This window comes from Leptidea sinapis, chromosome 3 (assembly GCF_905404315.1).
Source record: "Leptidea sinapis chromosome 3, ilLepSina1.1, whole genome shotgun sequence".
Lineage (NCBI taxonomy): Eukaryota > Metazoa > Arthropoda > Insecta > Lepidoptera > Pieridae > Leptidea > Leptidea sinapis.
This window is the reverse complement of record NC_066267.1, coordinates 7524439-7534312: the sequence shown is the minus strand read 5'-3', so window position 1 is coordinate 7534312 and position 9874 is coordinate 7524439. Positions and strand designations below refer to the sequence as shown.

The window sequence follows — 9874 nt, the reverse complement described above, 5'->3', positions numbered from 1 at the left end:
ATTATTATTTACGAATAAGTGCTGACTTTAGTCAACAGGATGTCCACCTGGGTATCAATTTGATCATTTTTAAAATGGGACGTTACAATATTTTTCGGTTACACGTAAATGTATAAAGAGTAAAGGAAAAAGATGCATTTAAAATTAAATATTTATTTCAATTTAAAATTCTTATTTATAAATTATTAACAATCCACTCTTGATTGTGTCTCATCATAATAAACACACCAACAGCTTACCCTTTCGTGCTATCTTCTAACATTATTTTGATGTCGGGTGTTATTGTTTGAGTTGTTTCGTCTGAGTTCTCGGTATTTTTGTATCTATTTGTTTTTTGTTTTTCATCATTGTCCACATTATTTGCTCTATCTATATCATGCATTGGTTGATAGTGTCGCATCACTATTTCCGAAACACCTCTCTCCCAAACTGATGTTGAAATCATAGGGTCCCGAGAAATTGATTTTATGTGAAGTGAAGATTTTGTTTTGAATTCGTGGTTTAGTGTCTGAAACAGGTGTGAAATTGAACAAGTATTCAAAACTAAAAACAATGTAATTTGAATTGCAGATGATTGCCAAATGTTTAGTTACATTTTTACTGTAGTCTATCTATATCAATATAAATCTGAGAATATTAATTCTTGCAAGGTTTTATTAAACGCTTTATTATTAAAATCATATACTAAATATTATTACTATTTGAGTGATACTTACTGATAAGCGTCTTACTCTATTAAGTTGTATATAATAATCCCTACTAATATTATAAATGTGAATGGAAGTTGGTTTGTTACTCTTTTACGCCGGAGCTACTAAATCGAATTTGATGAAATTTCGTACAGTGATAGGCTAGAGCTTGTGAAAGGGCATAGTCTACATTTTATCCTGGAAAAAATGCATGGCTCATCGATGAGCTATAACTATACCAATAGTAGTTTTAGTTTGCCATAGAAATCTTCCTCGAAATAAGATTCATATAATCTGTTGTGAACGGGAAAATGAAAATCGAAACCGGAACAGGAGTTAAGACATGAGATAATCTTCAATTCAAAACTTGCTTATTATTTTTAAAAACCCTTTTTCAACGCGGACGGAGTCGCGGGCATCAGCTAGTTACACACAAAACACATTGGTTAACAGTATTAACTCTAGAAAATGTTTTTAATGTCTATTATGATTGTTTGTAACCGACTCATTTTGGGCGTGATTTTGACCCACTTTATGCTGCCAGATTTCGTAAAAACGTCGTAGATTTATCGAGGACCGATGAAAATACATTAATTTGATAAAATTATTCCATTTTTCAAAAAAATATTTTGTTAAATTATATAATTTTTTCATCTATCTTCGATAAGACAGGAATATCTTTTCAACCAAACCAACTTTTTTTTTTAACTTTTTTTATTCTTTTAAAACTGCATCATCTACCTTATACTGTATGCTGTCTTGATCATTATCATTTTCTTTGTGCTCTGCAAACTTTGTCAGTCTTTCTGCGTATAGTCTCGTGTCTTGCCTTCTTGCCCAAGTATCTGATAAAGGTGTCCCGTCGTCCTCAATTTCTTGATTACCAGGGTTGTTTGAATTATCATCTGATGTGAGTAGATCTAGAAAGACAATTAAAATCAAATCATTTTTAAATTCAGGATGTCTGACATATACTTCAAGCCGATTTTTTGAACGAAGTTCGAAAATGATTGAACAGAACAAGATAATAAAGATGATTTGATTTATAATCTACAATTCCTTCTAAACAAACAATTGTTTTATTACTATCAGACAATATCCACCCGTAATGCCTTAATATTATAACAAAACTCTATAAGGTTTTGGACCCAATTGTTGTCAACTATTAACTCCACGACACCTTAAATAACACAATGTTCGTTTTTTGTTTTGAAATCACGAACTACCGTGTCATCTGATGCTTTTTTGCTTGAGGATACCGATATACGAATCCAACCATAATTAATTAATCCTTTGCGAATTTTAAAACTGCTTATAATGATAGTACTTGAATCTAGTTCTCCATGTTTTCTGGAATTTCTGGAATCGTCGTGTGGTTTTTCTATTATTGTGTCATTTAATGGTAAGAATAGGGCTCAGTTTATAGTAAATTACTTCACAATTCATTATGTACTATGCATATATATAAAAATAGTTAAAATTCACTCACCAAGATTTTCAAAGCCCATTCTTCTTATTTTAGGTGCCTCTGGAACCTGCCCTCGTCGCATATAAATATTAAGATCGTTTTCTAAAACGAAAAATATAAATTAGTTTATTTGTGAGTATCTACGATGCATCAGCGAGCGATATAGCGTTAAAGCTTACAGAATTAACCGGCGCTTCTTTGCAACCGAATTTCAGAAAGAAAGAATCCAAGTCTATTATAATTATTAGTCTATGTATTACCTCAGAACTCAATCGTTTTGTGAATAATTTGGGTTTAAAAAAAATATTCTCTACAATATTAATTCTGAGACCAATATTTTGCATTAATTATTTTAAAAGACTTTTGAATATCGGTATTTTCATCTTTAGATTGACACTAAATTCAAAATGTTGTAAACCATATTTATTTTAACTGATTTTTAAATGTATATATATATCTTTGAAGTTGGTAATTTTTGTACCTTTTGAGGTATACCAGCAGAAAAATTAAAATTATTTTGTGAATAATGTGATTCCACCACCTTCGCACGACACGCCACAAATTAGGATATCATCCCCACCATCTGGATGTGTGGCGGTCCTCCACAGTGCGGTTTTCAAGGAGCTTTCTTCCACGTACTACAAAGCTGTGGAATGAGCTTCCTTGTGCGGTGTTTCCGGGATGATACGACATGGTTACCTTCAAATAAAAGCGCGTACTCGTACACCTTCCTTAAAGGCCGGCAACGCTCTTGTGATTCCTCTGGTGTTGCAAGAGAATGTGGGCGGCGGTGATCACTTAACACCAGGTGACCCTTACGCTCGTTTGTCCTCCTATTCCATAAAAAAAAGATGAAATAATAAGTAATATTTTGAATGTTAGTATATTTAATCTGTATCACATAGCAATTGTATCTCAAATATTGCCACCTGTATGAATGGCGTAGCCTTTTACATTATGCACTGAGATTTATGGTCCTAGGGATGAAGTTGGCTAAGGCGTTGACCCAAACCAACAATCAACTTTCTGCAGATTCTGTAGAAATTATCTCATTTGTGTGATTACTAATGCTTTATCAGCGTTTTATTTATAATGCTCTTGCAAATTGAATGACTATTGTACTACTAATATTGGAGGCTATTAGTATATGCAAGGTATATATAGTCATCTCATGTGAAGTAAAAACCTGCCCATATCAATTGTGCATCAGTTGTTTTCGTAAAGAAGCTGGTAAGAAGTATCAACAAGTCAAACGGAAACTCCATATATGTGGGGTGTTGTATATGCTTTTACAACAAGATCCCAGATAATGTTCAAAACAAATGTAAACGATATTCAAAAGAATTGTTAAAAAAAGTTTGTATGGTAAAGGTTACTATAACATAAATGACTTTCTTAATGATTCCAGTGATTGTGAATAGAGCCCACAAGCTATTAAATAATAAATTTTATTGTAAGATTATACATTGTAACCATATTTTTATTAAAAAGAAGAATCCTGCTGAGTTTAGTGCGTCCGTTCTTCTCAGGTCCGAGGCGTACCTTTTGGAATGGGTGGTACTTTTTGACTTTCAATGAGTGATTTTTAATCTTATTTTGAATAAAAATATTTGAGTCTGAATTTGAATTTATGATCATAAAACTACTAACTATATAGAGTTAAATATTCTGCTAAACAGTAGTTGTATCCGTAAGCAATACCAGCGACTGTTGCTATTATTGCTCCAACACACACAGCCAACACCAACCAGCACGATAAGATGAATGTGAGTACCCTGAAATGCATAACGTATTATTTTCACAACGTTTGTATGGTCAGTTTTAAGTAGAAGGTGATGCAATACTGGGCGCAGAAATGCCTGGCAAGTTCTTTCAAATCGCAGAATGTGCCACAATATTTTTTTAAGTACTAGGATACAAATTTGGGGACTCCGTGCCGCAGTTACATACTCTAGAATTAAGGCGTGAACACACAGATCAGACGTTCTTGTACAAAATAATTAATAACTTTGTTGACTCTCCACTCCTACTTAGTGCTTAGCTTCAAATGTCCAACAATAAGTCATCGCTCCACCAATCAAATATTTTTAGTGTCATTCGTTAGGACTTATTATTCTAAGAATGGATTTCTGATCAGAGCTTGTAGAACACACAATGAATGCTATAACCAAATAGAAAGGTTATTTTTGTATCGATAAGTTTCTTTAAACTTAAGGCTTTAAACTAAAGATAAGGCTCTTTAAACTTTTGTATCTTTTTTGTAATTAGTTTTAATAAGTCTTAAATTTTCATTATGTAATAATCATCGTTAGGAACTGTTTTTAAATAACTTATTCTTCTACATTATGTGGTGTGGCAAAATATTATTATATATATAATAATAAAAACTATCACTTAGCGACATTAGATTCACGTGCGCTTAATTTCTTTTAATTCTACTTTGTAATATGTACCTAGTCCATCATCAGGACTGGGAATAAAGCGAATGCCTCAGGCTCTTTAATTATAAATGTTAATTGTACGATATCACAATGTAATCCATATTTTATATAAAAAAAAGCTCGCTGAGTTTCTTGCGCCCATGGCTCAGGTCTGAGGCAGTCTCTTTTGAATGGGTGGTAGTTTTTGACGTTCAATAAGTGATTTTAAATCCTATTTTGAATAAAAATATTTGAATTTGAATTTGAATCGAGGCTATGATATATTTATAAACCATACGAGTACATCTATAATATAAAACGGGTTAAACGTTATTCAACCTCTTTAAACTTTGTCCACACTGAAAGAATGACAAGGACACATGACGAAGGCCAGCCAAAAGTTTATTTAGCTAGCCTCGCCATACACACTCGTGTTCAATAGCTTTACCATCACTCGTTATACTTGGAACCGTAACCTTAGAATGTACTTGTGTAGAGACAACCTGACGGTCCGATGGGTTTTTTTTCTGCCAAGAAGGGAAGAGACGAGCAGGACGTTCAACTGATGGTAATTGATACTCCCTGCCTATTACAATGCAGTGCCGCTCAAGATTCTTGAAAACTCAAAAACTCTGAACGGCACTACAATTGCGCTCGTCACCCTGAGACATAAGATGTTAGATCTCATTTGCCCAGTAATTTCACTAGCTACGGCGCCCTTCACACCGAAACACAGTAATGCTTACACATTACTGCTTCACGGCAGAAATAGGCGCCATTGTGGCACCCATAATCTAGCCGGCATCCTGTGCAAAGGAGCCTCCCGCTGGTAAATGCGTGACTAATTTTGTTTTGTCAATATGTGCTCAAGAGCTAATCGTGGCTGGCTTTTCCATCTCTATCTCCGTCTTCTTCTTTCTACTCTTCTGTCTTGTATACTTTGTTTATCTATGTGATAGTATATTGTAAGTCCGTGTGTAGAACATACTACAACTCATTCCTCATTTATTTTACACTAACTTAAGTAGTCAATTTGATGTAATTAATACCTTTGAACTAAGTCCAACGTCCATGAAAAACAATTGCAAATATAACACATGGTAAATGTGCTATTTTATAACTCTTCAGGGATTGAGATAGAGCTACTATAAAGGTGGGTCGCTACTAGCATGTTCTCTGAAAAAAGCTGTTCTGAAATGAGATGTTAACTATAATAAAAAAAGACACTATGATTTATATAATGGAAGTACTTCTACGGAATGACTAGATGGCTTACTTAAATGCCAGAGGTTGACTTCTGTGTAGCAGTAGTTAGTGAAGGTAATGATAATATTTTTTTCGCTGTCCTGTGCCAGAAAATACTGACTAATATTTGCTTTATAAATATGTACATGTCATATTTGCTCATATAAATTCAATTTTTGCTTGACATACAACCTAATGCTACATACAGAAAGTAAAATAAACCGCTGACCATAATATTATATCTATCTATTATTTATATTATAATGAAAATGGTGTACGTTTGAGGCTCTTTCACACCTTAGTTTAGGTTTAGACCACAGATCATATCGACATGAAACTACCACAATTCGATGCGTAATTTATCCAAGATGGTTAATGGCTTCTAATTTTTTGATTGTATTTGTAACAAGATGAAATAAAAAAATATTTGCGGGCGAAACGGGTGGGCTAGTAAATGTATATAATAAACATGCTTTTCAGAATTCTGGTCTTAATCTATCATTGTTGACCATTTACAGTTATGATTTACTTTATCACAAGCAACTTGCCAGTGAAAGATAATCATCAAATAGATAGACCATTTAGTTTTATAAAATACAGCCGGATTATATTTGCCACGAATACGGTTTTGTAATTTAGCAAAGTAGCCGACGTAACAAAACCGTTAAATTAATTCCAAATCACGTACAAAGCTAACTGGAAACATGTTTTATAACAAATATTTGGAAATGCGAACATGAATAGACGCAGAATTAAATGCTTTAAGTACCTACTTGATTTTGTGAAACAGTAATTGTTAGCTGAGAAAGATAGGTACATAATATGATGTATTTTTAATTTCACATAATTTATTATGTTTGAATTGTATTCTAAGAAATTATTTTAATACAAAAGGCGAAGACGGGCTGAAAGCTCTTTGCAGCCCTAAGGTAAAAAGCTTACTGAACATACGAAGAGCGGGAAGATTCTTTGAATTATTATATTACTGACTAGCTGACCCAACAGACTACGTACTACCTCAATCGATAAATAAAAGACCTAAACTTTTGTATGTATGTCAAATAATATTGTTTCGCGTCTTGATCTGCGTCAAGTTATTTTAGTAGTAGTAGTTCTACCTGAATTCAAAGATTTTAGTAGCTTATCAAGCTTGGAAAACGTACCGATGCTGAATTATTTCGAGGAAATATTGAAGCACCGTTCTCAATTCTAGGTTAAATTAAAGAATGAACTTGAATTAGCTAAGTGCACACACGGTATTTGTGAAAAAGGGGGAATATATAATATATCATACGATACAAAGTACAAATATATCGTTGTCTTGTAATCCATAACACAGGCTATATGCTTAATTTGGGGCAAGACATTTTGTGTAAAAGTGTGTCAATATTATTATTATTAATATCCATATGGTTGAAAAAGATATCTATAAAAATATTTTATTTTGATTGTGATCTGCGGATATGTATTAAAAAATATCACATGACAGAGTATTGCCTAAATATTAAAATGTTCTCAACGAGATCTAAAGCAATTTATTTAAATCTCCGATTAATCCGCATTGTTATATTGAGCATTAAAACATTTATTTAATAAATATAAGTTTAATACTCACAATAATAATAAATACATAAAAACCATAAAAAAACTTGCAAATCTTACAATATATCACACATTGACACATTGCAAATCATAACCTTAGATTATTGATATCGTACCAAATGAGTGGACAGAGTAGAAATTTCTAGAATCTATGAAATATAAGCAATGCTTGTTGTTTGATCCAAAGAACAAGTATTATAACATTCCTAGGCATTACATTAGACTTTAAGCTACGATCTCTATACTATACTATATACTATCGAGAGCTCATATAAAAAATCTTATGTAATCGACTAAGCTCTAAAGTATTTGCGATAAAAAAAATTAGGCAGCTGACATATGTTGAAACGGCTAGACTTGTATATTTCAGCTACTTTTTTTCGAATTATATTGTGGGGTAAGGCCTCAGATATTGACAACATATTTGTTCGAGCAGTCTGTAAATTGTAACCTTTGTACTTCATCCTGACTTGTAATAAATAATTTATAAAGTTTTCAGTGAATAAAGATTTTTATGAATTTGATTTTGAACACAAGCGAGGAGATTATGAAGTGAAAACTGTTTTTTTTTGTTATGGAATAGGAGGACAAACGAGCGTACGGGTCACCTGTTGTTAAGTGATCACCACCGCCCACAATCTCTTGCAACACCAGAGGAATCACAGGAGCGTTGCCGGCCTTTAAGGAAGGTGTACGCACTTTTTTTGAAGGTACCCATGTCGTATCGTCCCGGAAACACCGCACAAGGAATAAGGCCTAAAACATACTAGCGCTCTACAAAGCGCAGGTCGGGCCACACATAGAGCATTGCTGTCATCTCTGGTCTGGCGCAACTCAGTATCAGCTCGATCCATTTGACCGCGTGCAACGCAGAGCAGCTCAAATTGTCGGGGTCCCAGTGCTCTGTGAAAGGCAGGATCACTTGGCGTTGAGTAGAGACGTCGCTTCATTGTGTGTCTTCTACCGCATTTATCACGGGGAGTGTTCCGAAGAGCTGTTTAACCTGATTCCTGCCGCCGAATTCCACCTTTGCACGACACGCCACAAGTTAGGATATCATCCTCACCATCTGGATGTGTGGCGGTCCTCCACAGTGCGGTTTTCAAGGAGCTATCTCCCACGTACTACAAAGCAGTGGAATGAGCTTCCTTGTACTGTGTTTCCGGGACGATACGACATGGGTACCCTCAAAAAAAGCGCGTACACCTTCCTTAAAGGCCGGCAACGCTCCAGATGCGATGTGGGCGGCGGTGATTAAAAAAAAACACACTTACCATATCCTCTCTATGTCAATTACTCAAACAAAAATCTATATACATAAATGCCATAACAACTCAAATGGGGACAGTAATAATTCTAAGCATAAAAAATGTCTCCAACGCTAAATTCAAACAATCATTCGCTATATTTGTTCAACGCAACTCCTCCTCGTCATAAAACTACAAGCAACTTCATCTTAAAAATCAAACTTATCTCGTTTGTTGCTGAAAGGAATTCGTTCGTGATTAGTCCGTCCACTTCGCTGCCAAGAAATTTAATTCATGTTGTTAATTGCGTTTACAAAAACTTAATAAATCGTACTACGATTACTGAAAGCTTGTCATTTCAGTTTCAGAATTCAGTTGCCCGAAGGCCGTCTAGCGAGGAGGACGTGTCGTGTCCGCCCGCCCTACGATACAGTAGTAAAAACTTTAGAGTTTCGTTGAGTGTGTTCTGTGGTACTTTACTCAACAACACCCATTGGATTTTCAAGGTAAAAACTTAATTCAACATAATTTTAATATATTACATTTGATTTTAACTATTTCGTACTTTTTTATTGGATATTGGTGATCTTTAAAAAAAAAAAAGTTCATATGTGATAGGTATAGATAATAAATAGAAAAAAATACGCGGTTTTCTGACGATTTTTTAAAATAATTAATGCAATTTAATAGATATTTATTACATGCTGAATACTTAAAACATTCAAATTTTATAATTTAATTCATAGATTCATTTTCTTAGATTATACGTCAGAGAGAGACTTCATGTTCTTAAAGATTTAGTAATCACCCCGTTATTATATAAATTAATATGAGGAATAATTTTCTTTTAGCTTAATTTTAAGACTTTAAAACTAAAAAATAGCAGCATATAACTATCGTCTGGTACATGTTCTTATAACTTGAGACAGAACCTGTCAAAAGCACCCTTGAAGCCTTATTGAGATTAAACGTGTAATAACCTTGCTTATTATCAGTGATAGAGTTAGAGTATTGATAAGATTTAATTTAATTAATTGTGTTCAACTCATTGGTGTCAATCGAATATAAACCTAAATCAAAAATTCCTAAAAAGATTTTCTAGGGCAGATTACGGTGATCAGGGTTCAACCATATATATTTAAATTTATAGGACAATAGTTTTGTAAATATAGATAATTGTTCATGTAGAAATATATTGGAGAG

General features: G+C 33.6%; 2 protein-coding genes across 2 annotated transcripts in view; one reads left to right on the top strand and one right to left on the bottom strand.

Annotated features, from left to right (window-relative positions):
* Positions 1–137: 137 nt before the first annotated feature.
* LOC126979473 (uncharacterized) lies at positions 138–7506 on the bottom strand. The gene is made up of 6 exons (XM_050828798.1): positions 7438–7506; positions 5627–5768; positions 3808–3932; positions 2179–2259; positions 1431–1609; positions 138–508 (listed from the first exon to the last, which is right to left on the bottom strand). Exons 2-6 carry the CDS (start codon positions 5674–5676, stop codon positions 236–238), a joined length of 708 nt encoding a protein of 235 aa, XP_050684755.1. The 5' UTR covers positions 5677–5768; positions 7438–7506; the 3' UTR covers positions 138–235.
* Positions 7507–9041: 1535 nt separating this feature from the next.
* Positions 9042–9874, top strand: part of LOC126979417 (beta-3 adrenergic receptor-like) — a 167191-nt gene continuing 166358 nt past the window's right edge. The window contains exon 1 of the mRNA XM_050828712.1: positions 9042–9177. The gene's annotated coding sequence lies outside the window, so the exon portion shown is untranslated. The remainder of the gene's footprint in view (positions 9178–9874) is intronic.

What these genes read in the sequence shown, in the direction of transcription:
- LOC126979473 (XM_050828798.1), bottom strand. Translation starts at nt 5,676, where the DNA reads ATGTGTTATATTTGCAATTGTTTTTCATGGACGTTGGACTTAGTTCAA. An exon ending in ACGTTGGACTTAGTTCAAAG is followed by an intron (nt 3,933 to 5,626) that starts GTATTAATTACA and finishes TATGCATTTCAG; the next exon opens with GGTACTCACATTCATCTTAT. An exon ending in AATGGGCTTTGAAAATCTTG is followed by an intron (nt 1,610 to 2,178) that starts GTGAGTGAATTT and finishes TTGTCTTTCTAG; the next exon opens with ATCTACTCACATCAGATGAT.